The 19637-nt window shown below is 38.5% G+C and overlaps 2 protein-coding genes and 1 long non-coding RNA gene across 5 annotated transcripts; 1 reads left to right on the top strand and 2 right to left on the bottom strand.

Moving 5' to 3' along the window:
- Positions 1–879: 879 nt before the first annotated feature.
- On the top strand, positions 880–4672 carry LOC131326445 (NADPH-dependent aldo-keto reductase, chloroplastic-like). Of its 3 annotated transcripts, none has more exons than XM_058359235.1 (7): positions 880–1236; positions 1331–1381; positions 2309–2385; positions 2635–2722; positions 2980–3255; positions 3358–3604; positions 4040–4429. In XM_058359235.1, the coding sequence occupies exons 1-7, from the start codon at positions 1105–1107 to the stop codon at positions 4099–4101; spliced, it is 933 nt and encodes a 310-aa protein (XP_058215218.1). In that variant the 5' UTR covers positions 880–1104; the 3' UTR covers positions 4102–4429. The 3 variants fall into 3 exon arrangements, with proteins under 3 accessions (XP_058215218.1, XP_058215217.1, XP_058215216.1); XM_058359234.1 differs by having other exon boundaries at positions 956–1236; positions 3358–3600; XM_058359233.1 differs by lacking the exon at positions 4040–4429 and adding an exon at positions 4525–4672 and having other exon boundaries at positions 1007–1236.
- A 3981-nt stretch (positions 4673–8653) lies between these two features.
- Positions 8654–9001, bottom strand: LOC131327892 (uncharacterized). The gene has a single exon (XM_058361016.1). The coding sequence runs from the start codon at positions 8999–9001 to the stop codon at positions 8654–8656; it is 348 nt and encodes a 115-aa protein (XP_058216999.1).
- A 9036-nt stretch (positions 9002–18037) lies between these two features.
- Positions 18038–18822, bottom strand: LOC131326446 (uncharacterized). The gene is made up of 2 exons (XR_009199999.1): positions 18380–18822; positions 18038–18322 (listed from the first exon to the last, which is right to left on the bottom strand). It is a non-coding gene; the product is annotated as an uncharacterized LOC131326446 (long non-coding RNA).
- Between the last annotated feature and the right edge of the window lie 815 nt (positions 18823–19637).

The raw sequence follows: 19637 nt of genomic DNA on the forward strand, positions 1-19637 counted from the left end.
GTTATTTTAGTTTGGGTTAATTCCAGATACACCCCCTGTACTTAGGTCATTTTTCAACTACACACCTTCTACTTCATTTTTAATCACTCGCATCCCTTGTACTTAAGACTAGTTTGGAACTGTTAGTACTCCAGTTTGATCAATTCATTAAACTTTTGTTAGCAAATCAAAAATATCTTTAGCAAAATTATTTCAAAGAAAACCTAAAGCACGTGTTCTTAAGAATCACAACCAAGACACAAATTGTAAGAATGCATTTATGTGACGATCTCTCATATGATATTTTTCCGATCAATTATGATTTTGCTTTGGATTAAAGCTGTTTATTTGTCAATCTAGATGCATACATTATACCAAAAGTTATAGGATAAGTTTATTTATATTTGAAAGGTATATTGCTTTGTTCAAACAAGGGTTTACAACCAAACGAGGAAAAACTTTAGTTCAATAATATTTTTTGTTTTTTTTCATTCAAATTTGACCTGTTTCTTTATAATAGAACTTAGTTTTGAATTAATTTAGACACATAATAGTCTCTAATGTTTTGACTTAATTATAATAGACTTGTTTTTTAATGCATATTATCATTCCGTATAAAATCTAGGAATTTTTATCAAGATAAATTTCAAGGTCCAAAACCCAATGTACGTAGAGGTGCAAACGAGTCTCGTTTACTGCACAAGCCAAAATCTCAAACTCGAATTTGGCTCACCCTCTACAAATTGAGCCCATTTATTTACTAGTAAATATACTAAGACGAACGTGTCCGAATTGAGTCAAACTTTAGATCGTTAGAGCTCGACTCGTTTACCCCACTTCATCCTTAATGCAAGCAGACCTCATCTCCACATAAATAGAGCCAACCAAAACTGGTACCTCAATCACTTTTTGGGAAACTTCCACAAACGTGAACAACCAGCGTTTCTCTCTCTCTCGCTCTCTCTGTACGTGTCGAACTTTGAAATATGTGTGGTTCCGTAGAGCTCTTTTTAGTCTTCATCACTTTCCGTGTGCGTCATTGCATTGCTCACTCATATATACTCATGCTCATATATATAGGCACTCCAGATAGATCAATTTTGAGGTCGTGGGTTGGATCGATATATGATCAGTAGAATGGCGAAAGCAATTCGATTCTTCGAACTCAACACCGGAGCTAAGATTCCTTCCGTTGGTTTGGGCACCTGGCAATCTGATCCTGGACTCGTCGGTGACGCCGTTGCCACCGCCGTTAAGGCATCTCTCTCTCTCTCTCTCTAAAAAGAAAGTTGAATCAATTAACCTAACACGCCTGTTTCTTAGTTGCTTACTGTATTCTCTACCAGTGCAGGTGGGATATCGACACATCGATTGCGCTCAAGCTTACGGCAACGAAAAAGAGGTACTTTTTTGTTTTCTTCTTCTTCTTTTTTTGGGTTATTGGTGGGATGTTTTTCGTAGTGAATGAATAAAAAATAGTAGATAGTAACAAATAATTATAGAGGAGATTAATACAACCGGAGATTGATAAAAAAAAAATTTGAAAAATACATCGAAAAAAATTCCGTGTCAATTTTATGTCATATCCGTGTCCGGTATCCGTACATGTGCTTCTTTGGTAGTCAGGACTTGTTTAGTCAGGATCTCCACCTGCTCCACATTGGTAGAATAATCGTTGATTAATATGTTAGCATATTATTAGGGATGTAGACACTTTATCATGTTTTCATGTCTTTAGAATAAGTGATCTTATTCAATGCATCGTCTTTCAAATCTCAAGAGTGTGACTTTTGTTCATTAAAAAAAAAGAGAGTAAAAGACTTCGGTCCTGGTTTCTCGGCCTTTCTCACATCATCTGCAGTCCAAGCATGAGACGGAATTCCTTTTCTATCATTTCTTATCATTACTAATCAAATCACTCGCACGAAAGGGCTGGTAAGTGTTGTGAAACAAAGTGTACATTCTTGTGTATCAGACTATCAGTAAGACCCCGGATGTCCATAGAGTGTCCTAGCGTGTTCTTAAGTGTTCCCAGTTAGTGGAAATGTCAATAATTTATAAAAATGTGGGACGCCTTTGATTCGAGTGTTGGACACGTTTCCGGAGAGTGTCTAAAGAGTGTCGGTGTCCGAACGTAACCTCCAACTAAGTGTCCTTGCTAAATAGCTGATACCTTAGGTTCTGTTGCAGATGGAAAGCACATCACATAAGAATGTCAATTAGTCAACTTATATGCCGGACATATGTATCTGATTTCTACCTTGTTTTTTGTTATCTGGTTTATTAAATGCTTACTTCAGTTAGGATATACATTTTTGCTCTTATGTAGATTGGTTCAGCCCTGAAGAAGTTGTTTGAAGATGGCGTGGTGCAGCGCAAGGATATATTCATCACCTCTAAACTCTGGTTAGCCTCTATCATAATTTAAGGTTCCTTTTGAATCACTGATAATACCGATGAGTGTGTATCCTGTTGGTAGTGGAGCCTCCTTGTCCTTCTCCCTTGGTAAAAATGGTAGGAAAGAGAAGTGAATGAAATATGAAAACTTGTGGAACTTACAGTTGTAAGTTAATGCCAAATTCTGACATGCATCTAGAACTCCAAACAAACTTTTTAACCTGTTGATGTTGTTCAACGAATTGCATTGATTTGCAGGTGTACTAATCATGCCCCGGAGGATGTACATGAGGCATTGAATGGAACTTTGCGAGATTTACAGCTTGAGTATCTGGATCTGTATCTTGTATGTATATCAAGTTAATCTTAATTCAAGCTACATTATGGATTCTGATCAAATCATTGAGTAATATTATACGTTAAAAGTTTAGACTGATATTTGAGTACTGGATTTTGGAATCAAACTAAAGATGAGGTCACTGTGTGAGACGTTTGAAATAAAATCTCAGGAACACAATTATTATTATTTTTGATTCTGTTCATTCATAGTTGCCGCGAACATTTTTATTTTTTGTTACTAAATGGGTTAATTTACTATTGAAGATCCACTGGCCTGTCAGCATGAAGAAGGGGTCAACTGGATTTAAGCCTCAGAATCTAACCCAGCCTGATATACCCAGTACATGGAGGGCAATGGAGGAGATCTATGATTCTGGAAAGGCTCATGCTATTGGTGTGAGCAATTTCTCTTGTAAGAAACTGGGAGATTTGTTAGAGATTGCACGCATTCCTCCCGCCGTCAACCAGGTGGAATGCCACCCTGCTTGGCAACAACCACAGCTTCATGCATTCTGTGAATACAAGGGAGTTCACCTCTCGGTGAGTATGTGGATCTGAAGTATCTAAAGTTTATGGTTGGCCTAAAAAATTGTCATCTGTTCATTTCTTGGAGATCTCTCGTAATGAGTTGTCCATATGCAGGGGTATTCACCATTGGGTAATCCAGCTACCCTCAAGAGCAATGTTCTGAAGAATCCTCTTCTCAATACAGTTGCACAGAAATTGGGAAAATCTCCTGCACAAGTTGCTCTCAGGTGGGGACTGCAAATGGGTCACAGTGTACTACCAAAGAGCACAAACGAGTCGAGGCTTAAGGAAAACTTGGATGTTTTTGACTGGTCTATACCTGAAGACATGTTTGCCGAGTTCTATGAGATCGAGCAGGCAAGTACCCTCTCTCTCTCTCTCTCTCTCTGCGCGCGCGCGTGCGTTCATACTTCGTAGGTAGGTCTGTGTGTCTGAAAATATGCAATATCCGATGATGGTACTATACATTAGTCTTTATACAAGTATTAGTCCACAGTAAATAGGTAAATTATTTAATTTTGGTTCCCTGCGGTACTAGACTACTAGTATATGGCAAAACACAGTAAATTGGGATCAATGCAATTGGTGTTGCAATCTGCAGGCTAAAAGATAAGTTAGTTAAGTATGGCGTTTGAATGGATTGGATAAAATTGACTCCCGATATCAGATTGGTGCTGGATGAGTGCGTCTTGTAGTCACTCCGCTCACTGAAAGTTGTACATGAAATGATTTACTGGTGTAGTGTGGATTAAAGTTCACCTTTAATGATCAAATTTTATGGATTTTAATACTGCAGACGAAGCTAGTAAAAGGTACGGGTTTTGTGCACGAGACTCTTGGCGCCTACAAAAATGTTGAAGAGCTCTGGGACGGCGAGCTCTGAGTTTGGTCATTGGGGTGTTTTACTTTGAATATTTTAGGAAAACAGTTTTTCCACCTTCTCCCCTTTAAATTGTCACGTTTTTAAGGCGATAGTTCATTGTCATGTTTCCACGCCCGACTGCCACGATAGCATGCGGCAATTTTGGGCATTTTAGTTTGAGGCAAGACATTGTTTGTGTGGTACAGAGACACATGAAGCTAAAAGACAGATGGATCGATGTTGGGTTTATTGTTTTATGTCGTTTCCGAAACTAGTTCCGAGATTTCCCGTACTATAAATGAAGTTGTAATCTTCGCTATTCAATTGCTGATTGGTTTGGTAATAATGCTTCTTTTCACCATCTTGCTACTATTCCCAACTGCTTAGGCTATTTCGCACAAGCTTTGCTTCGCAGGAAGGATGGCCGAAAAAAATGTTTTCCATCGTGGGAGTCGAACTAGAGGCTTCTACTTGTAAATCGCTTACATCCACGCCTGTTGTCACTTCAACCTAACCCTAAAGGGGTTAATTGACCGGAAGTGGGAAAGTGAACAATGAGTTTATATCCTCTTGTCGCGAACGAGTTCAAAGGATAAATCAGAGTTATAAATGTATTGAGTGCTGTTTAAATTCCTGAATTCATCTTAGCCCTAAAGTTGTACAAAAGGATTACAACTGTACAAGTCATTCACAAAACCAAATCTGGTATGGGATCAGCACACAACATAATCTGCAAATGGTTGATCACCTCCTCCTCCTCCTCCCCCACTGCCACCACAACCTCCGCCTCCACCACCGCCACCACAACCTCCTCCTCCACCACCACCACCACCACCACCACCACTGCCACCACAACCTCCACCACCGCTGGCGCCGCCGCCACAACCTCTGCCTGCTCCACTACCACCACCGCCTCCACCACCACAACCTCCACAGGCGTTGGCGCCTCCTCCTACTCCTACCCCACCGCCACCACCGCCGTTTCCTCCATCGGTAGTGAATATTGTCATGTCATCTCCACTGTGTTGGCTCATCTTATCTCCACTGGTATGGCGGCCACAAAAATGGCCTCCACCGGAATGCCCAGGTTCCTTAGTGCAACGCTTGACGATACCAACAACTATGGTGACGCCAAACAATATTGTCACAATAGCAATCACGACCACCGTGACTGAAATGGTCGTTTGTTGAAACTTTATGTCCATCTCAAAACCAATTGGCAATGAGTGGAGAGGTCCCAAATGTTATTAAGTGATCACCCATTCCACTCCCAAGCAATGTGGGACTTTATATCTTAACAGTTGCTATGATGTTTTGTTTACTAAATTGCTTCCCTTTCCAAAACCCACAACTTCAACAACGATTGTATAGTCCTCTAATGTTGATTTAATCCTGAAGCCACTGTACATATATATAGCTGTAGTTTCGTATGTTTCTCATTGTATCATCTATCGCATCGAAAAGCATTGAGTTCGACGTCGTTTGGAATAAGTCTTATTGGAAAACAACAAAAAATATTCAAGAAATCCATGACGGGTGCAATTGCCATAGGAACATCATCTACATTTACTGTAATTCCACGAGGTAAGTGTGGCACAAAATCTAGATGGATATCGGTCTCACAATGGGCTCACTCCATAGTTTCTTTTATCCAAAACCTAAACTAACTTTGTTATTTAGAAATTCAGTAAACTAACTTTGCAATTGCCATTGGAACATCATCTTATCTTATAACTAGTAATTGTCCGTGCCGGCGCAATGCTTTTTAAATATAGTCTAAATGAAGTATCAAATCCCACTTTTCTAATTTTTTTTTGGATATAACGGTTGTTTTTAACACCAGCTCACATGATGTGAGTCCCAGTTATGCATAAGGTCTCACCTCACGCGAGAGAAGCGTTACAAATAACCATGAATCAGAAAATTTTTCCTTCAACCAACAAAATTCACTTCTTGAAAATTTTCATTTCAATAATAAGTACTCCGTATCAAACATGGTCCATCTAACTAAGTTCATAAAATAGTCTAACACAACAAATGATATTCCCTCCATCCCCTTTTTAAAGTCCAGTATTCCATTTTGGGTTGTCCCTTAATAAATGTCCATTTTGTAAAGTTAGTTGGTACATTTTTCATTTTGCCCCTAAAAGTAGATTTAATTTTGAAAAATTAGTGAGTAAAAATGTAATAATGATGTTTTCATAAAAGGTAAAAAGGGAAAGTAGAGGTAAAAGTTGATGTAAAAGGTGTAATGATGATGTTTCTTAATAAGTTAGAGTTATGAAGCGGGACATTTAAAAAAAGGACGGAGGGAGTACCATATCTATGTAATTCAAGTTAGTTGTATTCAAAGATAGCATCAGAGATATTAAGAATGTATAATCATATGGGATTCCAACTCGAATTCAATTATCTGAACGTCTACTCACTCAAAAGTGACACCCTTATCGCACTTGTTTATTTAACTGACTAAGAAAAATAGAAAAGTAAAATAGTTCCAAGGTTACATATAACCAAGTAAAGAGTAAAGTTTGAAACTCTATCTCCCCAAAAAGCTCCAACAAAAAACTTACAATCTTGAATTCCAGACAGATCATGAAACTTCGAATCATCTAAACTAATAGCTCAAGTTATATTGAACAACAATTTTGTTCTCTTACCTAGTAGTTAAAAAGAAAAAGATTTGCCGCGAAGAATTACTAGTCCTAGCCGCGAAAAATTACTAAGAATTACTCTTGGCCGTGGATAATTACTCTTGGCCGCATAGAATTACTCTTAGCCGCCAAGAATGACTTATGGTCTCATATTTCTTTGCGGCCAAAAGTAATTATGTGCGGCCAAGAGTAATTCTATGCGGCTAATAGTAATTCTTGGCGGCCAGGAGTAATTATGTGTGGCCAAGAGTAATTCTATGCGGCTAAGAGTAATTCTTGACGGCCAGGAGTAATTCTCAACTGAGGGTCCAAAATATGGAACATTCAAAAACCGCTACTCCATATTATATAGATATAGAAGTTGGTAGTCTGTTTGAATGTTCTGTAGTCAATGTACTCGGTGCCTTTAAATTGTTAGAAAACATCTATTCAAGCCTCAATTTAGTTAATACATAGGGCGCTTAACGGTAACAATTGACACCAAAATTCAATCCAACCTAACAGCTTTCTTTGATGCCAAAATCTACGTGGCTTTGAAGGGAATGACAAAGCTGTCAAAGTTGACAACTACCCTCCTCCATGTCAAATTTCAAAAAATGACCGTTTGAATTGACATAATGATTGACATTAAGGGTTGGAGAGAGATAACTTGATGTCAAATAAAAAGAATTTGGCATAAGAGTTGGAAAGGAAGGCTTTGATGTCAAATTGGAGATGTCAAAATGCCACGTAAGCCTTCAAAAAATATTTGACATCTCCAATATGAAGTGATGGGTTGGAGATGCTCTTAGGCCCCATTCTGGAATATGAAATAAGTACTTATTTTTTAAGAAGACAATTTCAAGTTCAAAAATGATGGGCTTATTGAAATTTAAAAATATGCAATATGAATCTTGTTTGAAAGATCTCATTGAGATTTTTAATACGGTGCAAAAAAAATCAAAAAATTATTTTTCATTTACATTATTTTTTATTTTGAAAATGTGAAATAAGTACTTATTTTTTAAAAAAGTGTTCTGGAACGGGCTCTTATGATTTGAGTGTTGTACACATGTTCGGGGTGTGTAAAGAGTATCGGTGTCCATCAAATGTCCAACACTGGTGCTTGATCTCCAACAAAGCGTTGGAGCTACATACTGGTATCGAAGTAGCCAGGAGCATAGGACGAAGCCAACGGAATGCCCGTAGGTTCTGTTAATTGCAGATGGAAAGCATATCTCACAGGCAGGGTGTCAATATGTATCTGATTTCGACCATGCTTTTTCATCTGAGTTACTTGATGCTTACTAGCTTCTTTTAGGAATATACATTTTCACTAACTTCCATTTAAATTATTGGAGCTTATGGAAATTCCTACACTTGTTTAAACCCAAAGGGATTGGGCAACTGGCCTACAAGCCTGGTTGAAAAGACTTTAGACTTACAAATTTGCTCTATTATCATGCATGAAACACCTAAAATACGATCAACTCTTATAGAGCCAATTAATACAGAACTTTTTCCCAGCTTTAATCGAACTCTCCACTAGTAGACGGTGAAATTGAATTCCTAAAGATTAGTCGGGTGCAAATATATAAGCTATCCCAAATACCTGAGTTATTGCTCTGTAAGATTTTGAACTTCTAAAAGTTGGCACGAAATACTGCATTTGGGAAAATTTGCGGTTCTATATACGTTGATTGCAAAACAGGTTTAAAATGTGTATCGAGAATGATGAGACGAGTATTGATTTCCCCGACAGATTATTCTAGCCAAATAAATTATAAGTATATATTATAAACACTTGAAAGAATCTGATTAAAAAAAAAAAAAAACACTTGAAAGAATATCATTCATAAAACCAATTATGTGGTATGGGATCAGCACACAACACACAACCTCCAAAATACTACAATTAGACACCGCCGCCGCCTCCTCCTCCTCCCCCACCGCCACCACATCCTCCGCCACCTCCACCGCCGCCACACCCTCCGCCTCCTCCACCGCCGCCGCCACAGGTGCTAGCGCCTCCTCCTACTCCGACGTCCCCACCACCACCACATCCGCCACCGTCGCCTCCAGCCGTAGTAGTGAATATTGTCATGTTATGTCCACCGTCGTCGCCACCGATATGACCACCACCGAAGCGACCCCCACCGGAATATCCAGGACCCCTGGTGCAACGCGTGATGATACCAAGAATTAACATGACACCAAACATTGCCCCAGTAGCAATCAAGAAGATTGTGAGTGCAGTGTTCATTGCTCTAGCTAGCTAGCTAGGTGATGTTTTGTTTGCTAAATTGCTTAATTCCCTTTCCAAAACGATCGAAAAACTACAACAAACGTTTGTATAATCCTGATCTGATGTTCATGGCTCCGTTCCGGAAAGGAAAATAAGTACTTATTTTTTAAGAAGGCAATTTCAAGCTTAAAAATCATGTGTTTACGCAAATTATTTTCCTATCAGTATGGATCTTGTTTGATAGATCTCATTGAGATCTTTAATACGGTGCAAAAAAAATTGAAAAATTATTTTTCATTTACATTATTTTTGAGTTTGAAAATGTAAAATAAGTACTTATTTTTTAAGAAGGTGTTCTGGAACGGGGCCTAATCCTGAAGAAACTATACATATATATAGCCGTAGTTAGTTTCTCTTTGAAATTTGATTGGTCAAAGTCGGACCAAATCCATTGAGTTTGAAAGTTCGACGTTGGAATAAGTCTTATATTTGAAAACATAAGTCTTATAATTGGATGTGGTTTAATATTCTACGTACACGTGACACAAAATCCATACGTGTCTGTATCTTTTATTGTATATGGTGGATCATGGTAAGAAAGATGATGTCAGATTTACCAATATTTGAGTATGGTAGGTCCAGGGCCAGACCTACCTTCGGGGCCGGGTAAGCTCCGGCCCTAATTTTGATTTACCAAGAGCGGTGCCAAAATTTTGATTATGTAAGCTCATAAACAAGAGTTAACAACAGCACATAATTGTGTGAAATTTTGTTCCTCCATGCATAGACCTCCATACATTGACAGGTACAAGATAGTTCATGTCTTCGTATATTTCGATCGTTTTGGGTGTTTGTCAATGCATTCATCAAGCCTCTATTTAGTTAAAAATGTAAGAAGCTTTTGATTTGTGTGTTGTACATGACATGTTCGAAGGGTGTGTCCAGAGAGTGTTCGTATCCGTCAAGCGTCCAACACCGGTACTTGATCTCCAACGGAGTGTCCGTGCTACATAGCTGGTATCAAAGTAGCTAGGAGCATAGGGCCAAGCTAATGGAATACTCGTATATAGGTTCTGTTCCATATTTCATAGGGTGTCAATATTAGGGTTGTCAAATGGGCAGGTTTGGGTCAAATTGGGTAAGTTATAAGTGAGTTGAGTCTTTAATGGGTCACTGACCCATTTAGACCCAATTAGCTAGGAGCCCAATTACCTATACACAATCCAACCCATTTATTTGAAATTAAACCTGACCCGCCCATTAACCCAATTAAAATTAAAAATGACTAAAATACCCATATACACTAACATGACCATATCACCCTTATACATTTAAATGACCAAATTACCCTTGCATACTAAAATTACCATAATACCCCTATATACTAAAATGACCAAATTACCCATGTATACTAAAATTACTGAACCGAATGGAGATTCTGGTGAAATTAGGGGTGTCAAATGGACGGGTTTGGGCTAAAATGGGCAAGTTGTAAGTGAGTTGAGTCTTTAATGGGTCATTGACCCATCTAGACCCATTAATTATGAGTTCAATTACTCATACCCAACCCAACCTATTTATTTAAAATCAAACCCGACCCGCCTATTAATTCAATTACATACTATATACTAAAATTTTAAAATGACTAAAATACCCATATACACTGAAATGACCATATTACCCCTATACATTTAAATGACTAAAACGCCCATGTACAAAAAAATTACCATATTATCCATGTATACTGAAATGACCAAATTAAACAAAAAGTCTACCGCTGCTCTGTTTCACTGCTCTCTTTATTGTTTTCAATCTTTGGATTTTAAAAGACTCTTCTAGAGCTGGAAGAGATTTTTCAAAATTTGTACCATTGATTGCCGAGACGGACGGGAGATTGAGTGCTGCAATGGGGGAGCGACTCCACTGAAAGGGGAAAAAAAATCGATTTTTTTACTTAAAAGTGGTTATTTTCTAAAATATTTGAGTAAAAGTAAATTTTTTTTACTTTTTTCAAAAAAGAAATTAGCACAAAATGAACAATCGCGAAAAAAATTGAATAAAGAAAAAAGTACTAAAAAAGAAAGTTGTTAGCGAAACGGGATCTAATGACTTTTGACTTGTCAGGAAAATGCATTTTGAGAACTTCAGTCAATTAGTTAATTACTAGGCGGTGATTCTTTTTTAATTATATTTGGATTTCTATTTCCATTATTGAGATGAGAGAGAGAGAACAACTCATGACCCAAATATTTATAGTTTGGTTCAGGTATATTTTTTATGCGGGAGAGAGTGAGAGAACTGGGTTATTTGATATTTTTATGCGAGAGAGAGGATGACTTGGTCCTTTGATATTTTTTTATGCGAGACAGAATTGGGTTTGTTCCCCTGTTTTTTGGTGGGTTATATGCATGCCTTGTTAGGTCATTTAAGTTGACCCAATTAACGCCCAATTGAGACCCATTAATAGATGGGTTAGATGGGTCAAGACCTATTCTAACCCAACAGCGCGCACATAATCGTGCGAAATTTTGTTCCTATACGTCTCAACACATTGCCAGCTAAAAGATTGGGCGAGTGTCGTGTCTTTGTGTATATTTCAATCGTACGATTTGGTTGTAATTTGTCAATGCGTTAATCAAACAGACATATAGAAATCAAATTCCAAACAAATATCGTGTCCTTGGCCGAGTGATTAACGGATGAAGAATCATTTTTGAATTGTATCAGAGTATACTACTAACATTTGATGGAAAAATAAACCTATACAACAAGCACTTAAAAATGTATTAAGAATGACTTGATCGACATGTCTAAAATTCACTCACAAAGTAACATTCTACTCAAATACTAATTTCGAAAATAAGCGCTATGTAAGAGAACAATTTTCCGGAGTACATGCATCTTAGTCCTTGAAGTTGGCCGCAACACAAATTGTTTCAGTACGTGAAGGCTAAAAGTGGGGTTGCAAAAGGGATAGAAAGGAGAGGGTTTGCCAAAAAATATTAGACACCGCCTCCTCCTCCCCCGCCGCCGCCACCTCCTCCTCCTCCACCACCACCTCCACAGGCACCACCGCCTCCTCCTATGCCTCCCCCGCCACCACCACCACATCCGCCGCCACCATGATGACCATGGCCTCCATCAGTACCGAATATTGTCATGTCATGATGTCCAGCGTGGTGGTGACCGCCGATATGGCCACCACCCATATGGCCACCACCAGAACGACCCCCACCTTGACCCCTGATGCAACTCACGATGATACCAAGAATTAAGAAGACGCCAAAAATTGCCCCAGCAGCAATCGCGAAAGCTGTGAATCCACTGGTCATTGCTCTGCAGGGTGAAGTGTGGTTTTTGCTTAAATTGCTTCCCTTTCCAAAACCAAAAGCTACAACAACGTACGTATGTCTAATCCTCTATATATGTTGCTTTAATCCTGAAGCCGCTATGCATATTTATAGCAGTAGTTTCCTTAATTCCTCTGTTCTCTTTTGAAATTTATGTGGTCCAAGTCCGGACCAAGGTTGGAACCTCCTTCACGCATCACAAAACATTGAGCTTGACATTTTGAATAAGTCTTATTTCAAAACAAAAAGATACGTACTGAACGCGTTCTATGGCAATATGTGGTTTGAACAAGTGTTTACATATGATTTGACGTGTTATTCTTCGTACGCATGATTGGTACGGCACAAAATCCAGACGCGCCTCACATATTATATATGACTGATATCAATGTAAGAATTTGGGTATTGTGTGTGCGTGTGTTTAAAGGGTCCATTATGTCTCTCCCTAGTCAGCAATTGCCTAGGTGAGTTGATATATATAATTATCCTCTCTCTTTTTTTTGTTGGTAAAAAATTACCCTCTTGCTTTCCTTCAAAAAAATATCAATGTAAGAATTTATTGTAATAGTAAGATAAAATGAACCTAGCATGGCCCCACATAATAAGAATTTGTTGTAATAATGAAGTCAACAAATCATTGATGACGGGATAATAGCAATCTTAAGAACATTCAGTGAAACTCGAAGAAAATAAATTTATTTAAAAATGTTCCCCGAAAAATTCTCCCATAAAACGGCTTTCGCCGAGTTCAAATCCTAGTTCCGCACCTCATTGATGCGGGGAAGTTTATGAACTATGGAACAATTGTGCAACAAACAAACGATATGGTTTAGAGAACGCTCTCTAAACTCTTTTTAATTCAATATCAATAACAATCACCATACCTTGAAGGCTTACAACTTATTAAATAGTGCGGAAAAAAAAACCCTAATCCTAATTGATTCGTCCAAAGCGGAAGCCGAATCAATTAAAAGCAAAAATTACCAAAAATTCAGAATAATAACAAACTGGAAAAAGAAGACCAAGTATTAGTAAATATTCACTAGTTCTAGCATAACCCAAAGGGGTATTAGTGAATATTCACTAATTTCCTTTTGAGAGGGGTATTAGTGAATATTCACTGGTTTCCCTTTTGCTATTAGTGAATCATCACTAGAAAAGATCGGCTTAATTTGGATCGAACCCATATGGGCCCGTCGCATAATTCCGTAGTCACGAAATTATGGTTTTGCCATCCTAGGCTTAAAATGCCAAAGATACTCCTTGGCCATGGCGTCTGCATCACTCATCCACCCTTAAAATCAGCTGATCAGTTTGATGTTTTGAAGATTCTTATCTCCCTTACATGCAATAAAAATCAAGGCTTTTTCAAATCATTCCAATATTGTTTCCTGCATTATCCGACCAAACACGAGGAGCTTTTCAAGATAATCGTTGTCTTATTCTCTTTTGGTCTCTTTGAATGTTCTGCATTCAAAGTCCTGTTCTAGTTACCAATTTGCATTCTCAAAGCTAATTAACCACGGAGAACCACGCTACTGCCAAATGGAGTACTTTGGCCTCAACGCGGAAGCCCGAACAAAGTAAATAAGGTCCCGTTTCCGCTTTCTTTTTCGTTTCTAACTTATTGCAAAAAGTAAAATTATTTCTCCTACCCTAAAACTTTTTTTTTAGGTTCGTTCTTCCTTTGACCTCTCTCATTTTCTCCGACACTATTTATAGTTTGGCGAAACAATTTGACTACAAAGTACTCGATCAAGAAATAGTCTACAACTTTTAGCTCAACAAAATCAGATAGAGTGTTATTTTTTTCAGCATGGAAAAGGAAAAAGAGAGTCGCATTCCAAAACCTAGAGAGACTTGTCACAATTGTCAAAGAAGGAATCCAAATGGGTCCAATCTATATGGGCCAATGAAGCCCACTTTGACTCATAGTACAGTCAACATCATACTGCATTAGCACTGAAAGAAGACAAACAAAAATGCAACACACAACCGTTGTGTGTGTTGTGTAACAAATTCTGGCCGTTCAAACGTGTTTGGATGGTTCAGATTTTAAGTAAACTATTTGCGCGAATAGTTTATTTATTCTCTCAGCGAATCTGGATTGTCCATTACAATAATGGACAGATAGAGATCAGTTGTGCGAAGAGTTTTGCACAACCGTTATGCGTGTAGCTCTTTTGGTATGCTAATTTGTGTGTATTTGGTACATCATATTTACCTTCTTTTTTGTTTGATGACTCAGCTGCCAAGGGCAATTTAAAAGCACATCGACTAATCTAGAGGGACCAATTCCACCATCCACTTGCAAAGGTCTCAACTAAAGTCAAAGCAAAGGTCTATGTGGACTATTCCGAAAGGAGCTGGTAGCAATTGAGTGGTTTCGAACTTAAAATTGTAACAAAGAGCAAACCCGTAAATCTCAAATCTTGATTAATAGTCCAACACCTTGAGGTTCACATTGTATCCGCTCCAATAAGATAGCCACAATGGACGTATACTAATTAGGGAACTGCATCCTCTATGGTCTTGGATTTATAGATTGGATCAAACAGTTTAAAATTTCGATCCTCCTTCTAGATTAGACATTTAACATAAGTTTAGTACTCCTATAATATCTATATAATAAAACAGAGCTGTGTTTGAATTCAAAAGACAACCAACGTTCCAGATTTATCTCTTCCTCCTGCATAAATCTCTACCCTCCATTCTACAAAATGGCATGTCCGTAAATTGATAACTTTTTTTGACCATTTTCTAATCACACATTCCCCTTCTATTTTGGAAATCCGATTTCCATTTCCAGACCCCTCTCTCTCTCTCTCTCTCTCTCTCTCTCTGCGAATACGATAATACGATTTGATTTCCAGACCCTCTCTCTCTCCGAATACGGCCTTCCTCCGCCTCCTCCCATCACGTAGGTTGGCCACCACCTCATTCTCCCCGCGCCGGCGGTGGTCTCCCTAACGACCCAACATTGTTTTCGTGCCCTGTAATGCTATTTGGAAAGGAATTGCAAAAGTCACTCTGGAAACGAAAACACATGCAGCTACCCATTTGGAAATGAATTGTTACGGGCATTTGGAAACGAATTGTTACAGGTAAGCACGGCTGATTATACCTTCTTCTTTTTTTGTGCAATGTTGATTCATGCCCTGTACGTTGTATAATCTGATTGTATTGTTTTCATGCCCTGCGCATGCATTGCGTGTACCCAATTTGTAATCGGTATGTTCAGGCGGTAGTCTTCGGGCAAACCGGAAGTTCCTTATTTTAATGCATCCTAGGTGTTTGTAAAAATGCCTCATACAAATAGAATTGCTCTGTCATAATTCATTAGCTTCAACTACTATGCCTTCTGCAACGTGGGTCAGTTGAATGGCATAGTACATTACGAGACCAATTAAGTTGTTGCCATTCGTCTACGCCAAGCCAATTGAAGCTTTTCTATTCCATCGGTTCACACCAGCAGAGTGCACCATTGCCTTTTAGTACTCCATTTGTCAGAGACTTAAGTGACTTTATATTTGGTTTGACGTAGTTAATTTTTATTACGTGTGTTGGGTGATTTATTGATTTTGAAAATTTGTGTAAAACTTGAATATTATTTGCATCTCGAATTGTCCTGCACATATTCCAAAGTTTAATTTGTTCCTACCCATTTTTTTAACATGTCCTCCTTTTGCTCATTGTTCCACAAATATCTTTAGTTGTATTCCAAATATGTTGCGCCGTGCCTTCAGGCACGGGCATTCGCTAGTTATGTTACAATATTTGTAGGTTTTATTATTACTCCATATTTTATGTTTAGATAAGTCAGTTGAATTATTTTTTTTGTCCTTAATCAATTTTTTTTTGCATTTGTTAATTTTTTATCAGCTTTTTGTGGATTATTGTTTTTTTATGACAAGAAGAATCTAAAAAGTAAAACATTACGATCGAAACCTAACTAATTTATTTGAATAAAGACAAAATAAGCCAAAAAACCAATTTTTTCGTCTTTACAATATTTGTAGGTTGGTCGGGTTTAGCCTTCAGGTTGTTCGGGTCGGGTCCGACCCCACGGGTAAGGCACGCACCAACCCGAACCCCGAACCAAAATCTAATTTTTAACAAAAAGTAAACCTGCACCCGTCTGAACCACATGTTCAACCCCGCCCGAGACCCTTCGAGTCGGGTCGGGCCCGCGAATTTTTTGCACACCCCTAATTCATGCTTTCTAGTTAGCCAAAGTTTACTTCCTTAGATCCTTTAGGTTTTTGCGTCACCAAATGATTTGGGAGTATGATGCTCCTATTAAATCTGAACCCTTAGATTGAAAAGTAGGTAAATTACAGCCATTAGATCAAAACCATTCATAAAACGTAGGGTGGGTTTGCTAAAAACGAGATGGTTTAAAGAATTTTTGACCAAAAAAACGTAATATTACTTACCACATAAACAGATTTTATATATCATTACTTAAGGCAACACTAACTATGTTGCATGGCTACACTTTCTTAAAAAACACTTACTATACTTGTCGACAACACTTATCATAGAATAAGGAAAAAACGACTTGGGAGCATGATACTCTCAAACCACTTAGGAGCATCATAGCTGGAGCCCATATAAAGGGATGCTAAAGTTATCTTTTAATTTGAATGTGAATAGAAGATGCAATGGTTTACGAAGAAATTTCTGTGTCCACACAAGCTTCCAATTTGTCTTTACCACTGGACATGATTTTTTATTTATTTATTACAACCGGTAAAAAAAGAATGCAAGTATTAGAACTGGACATGATTTTTTATTTATTTATTACCACCGGTAAAAAAAAGAATGCAAGTATTAGAATCACATTAATTGGAAACAAGTTTATAATCATTACAAACTCAACCTAACTAATAGTCTCAACAAGTACAAGAGGGAACAACACATACACGCAGATGAAAATATACAAACACGTAATCTCATAAGTAGATACAAGAGTCGCAGCCAACTAAACTAGAGTCACAGGATTTTGGTTGTACAATTTGTTAGAGTGAGTTGGCAACTGCAAAATATCATGTTTTGAGGGCCCAAGACTTTACCTAAAGGTTTCTAATTGTGAAATATCAAGGCTGAGATGGCAAATGGGGATTACTTGCAAGCTACGTATATGGTTGGAAAGATTGTGGTGCCCAAACAAAGGGATGAATCGAGCTGGTCCCCTCACCCTCCTAGGGTTTTAAAAATTAACGTCGATGGAGCGTTTTCTTCCTCTCGCGGCTTTGCTGTCTTTGGTGTAATTGCCAGAGATAGTAGTGGAATTGCTCGGTTTTGGCGCGCGGTGTGGGAAAGTGAAGGTGTCTTTAGCTTGTGCGATAGAGGCCTGGGCTCTAAGGATAGCTTGCAATTCAGTAGTTGATGCAGATTATTCTCAAGTGATCTTCGAGTATGATAGTCTAAGTGGTGATTGAAAGTGTTCAAGGAAGAATTAACTGTCCATGGGAGATCAGAACTGTGGTGGAAGATATCAAGACTTGGGCTAAAGGAAGAAATTGGTCCTTCATCTGCGCTGGTAGAAAGAAGAACAAGGCTGTTCATTGGTTGGCTTCTTATAGTATTAATAGTTGTTCTTCTATTCGGTTGGGTTGTATTCCGCTTGAGTTTGATTCTATTTTGTGTAAAGATTGTAACTCCTGATTTGGTTGCCTTTTAATCAATGTGACATGTTCCAAAAAAAGAAATTACTACTAACATTTGGTGGAAAAATAAACCATTACAACAAGCACTTAAAAATGTCTTCAGAATGACGTGACATGTCTAAATTAAACACTCACATGACATTCTACTCAAATAATTTCGAAAATAAGCGCTAGCTATGCAAGAGAACCATTTTCCGGAGTACATCTTAGTCCTTGAAGTTGGCCGCAACACAAATTATTTCAGTACGTAAAGGCTAAAAGTGGGGTTGCAAAAGGGATAGAAAGGAGAGGGTTTGCCAAAAAATATTAGACACCGCCTCCTCCTCCCCCGCCGTCGCCACCTCCTCCTCCTCCACCACCACCTCCACAGGCACCGCCGCCTCCTCCTCCTCCTCCTGTGCCTCCCCCGCCACCGTGATGACCATGGCCTCCAGCAGTATCGAATATTGTCATGTCATGATGTCCAGCGTGGTGGTGATCGCCGATATGGCCACCACCCATATGCCCACCACCAGAATGACCTCCACCGTAGTATCCAGGACCCCTGATGCAACTCATGATGATACCAAGAATTAAGACGAGGCCAAAAATTACCCCAAAAGCGATCGGGATACCTGGTAATGGGAATCCACTGTTCATTGCTTTAGGTGATGTGTTGTTTTTGCTAATTAAATTGCTTCCCTTTCCAAAACCAAAAGCTACAACAACGTACGTTTGTCTAATCCTCCGTATTTGTTGCTTTAATCCTGAAGTCACTTTGCATATTTATAGCCGTAGTTTCCTTAATTCCTCTGTTCTCTTTTGAAATTTATGTGGTCCAAGTTGTAGAAATCATATATCCATCTCAAAATCAATTGACAACAAGTGGAGATATCTCAAATGTTATTAATTAATTACTCATTCCACTCCCAAGCAATGTGATCATCTCCCCTCACGTGCGGTCATATCATCGTGCAGCCTTTTTGCTGGTCTGTCATCGTGGGGTGTGGATTGTGAATTTTAAAATATGGGGTGGAATGGGCCCTGCTCTGATACTCTATAGAAACCTTATATCCATCTTAAAGTCAATTGGCAATGAGTAGAGAGGTCCAAATGTTATTAAGTGATCACTCATTCCACTTACAAGCAATGTGGAATTCTATTTCCTTAACACAAGTCCGGACCGAGGTTGGAATCTCCGTCACGCATCACAAAACATTGAGCTTCACGTTTTGAATATGTCTTATATCTCAAAACATATGGCTATATATATGTATATCCAAAAATGCAATCTCGGATGCGGTTTGAACAAGCGTTTACATATGATTCGGCGCGTCATTCTTCATACGCGTCATTGGTACGGCACGAAATCCAGACATATATATATAGTCCGGATCCTATAAGGGATCCCGCATGGGCTTACCGTGCGGGACTCCCATTTCCCGATCGAATTGCGACGATCCGAATCGCTCAAAGTGATCAGAACGTGATTTTAAGGGTACTCGCGAGGAATCAGCAAAAAAATGATCGGGAAGGGCTTGATCCGAACAGTTTCTTATTGAACGGTTCAGTAAAAAACTGCTCGGATCAAGCCCTTCTCGATCATTTTTTTCGGAAGAATAACAAAACTAGAAAAAAAGACCAAGTATTAGT

The sequence above is a fragment of the Rhododendron vialii genome, chromosome 5a (assembly GCF_030253575.1).
Source record: "Rhododendron vialii isolate Sample 1 chromosome 5a, ASM3025357v1".
Lineage (NCBI taxonomy): Eukaryota > Viridiplantae > Streptophyta > Magnoliopsida > Ericales > Ericaceae > Rhododendron > Rhododendron vialii.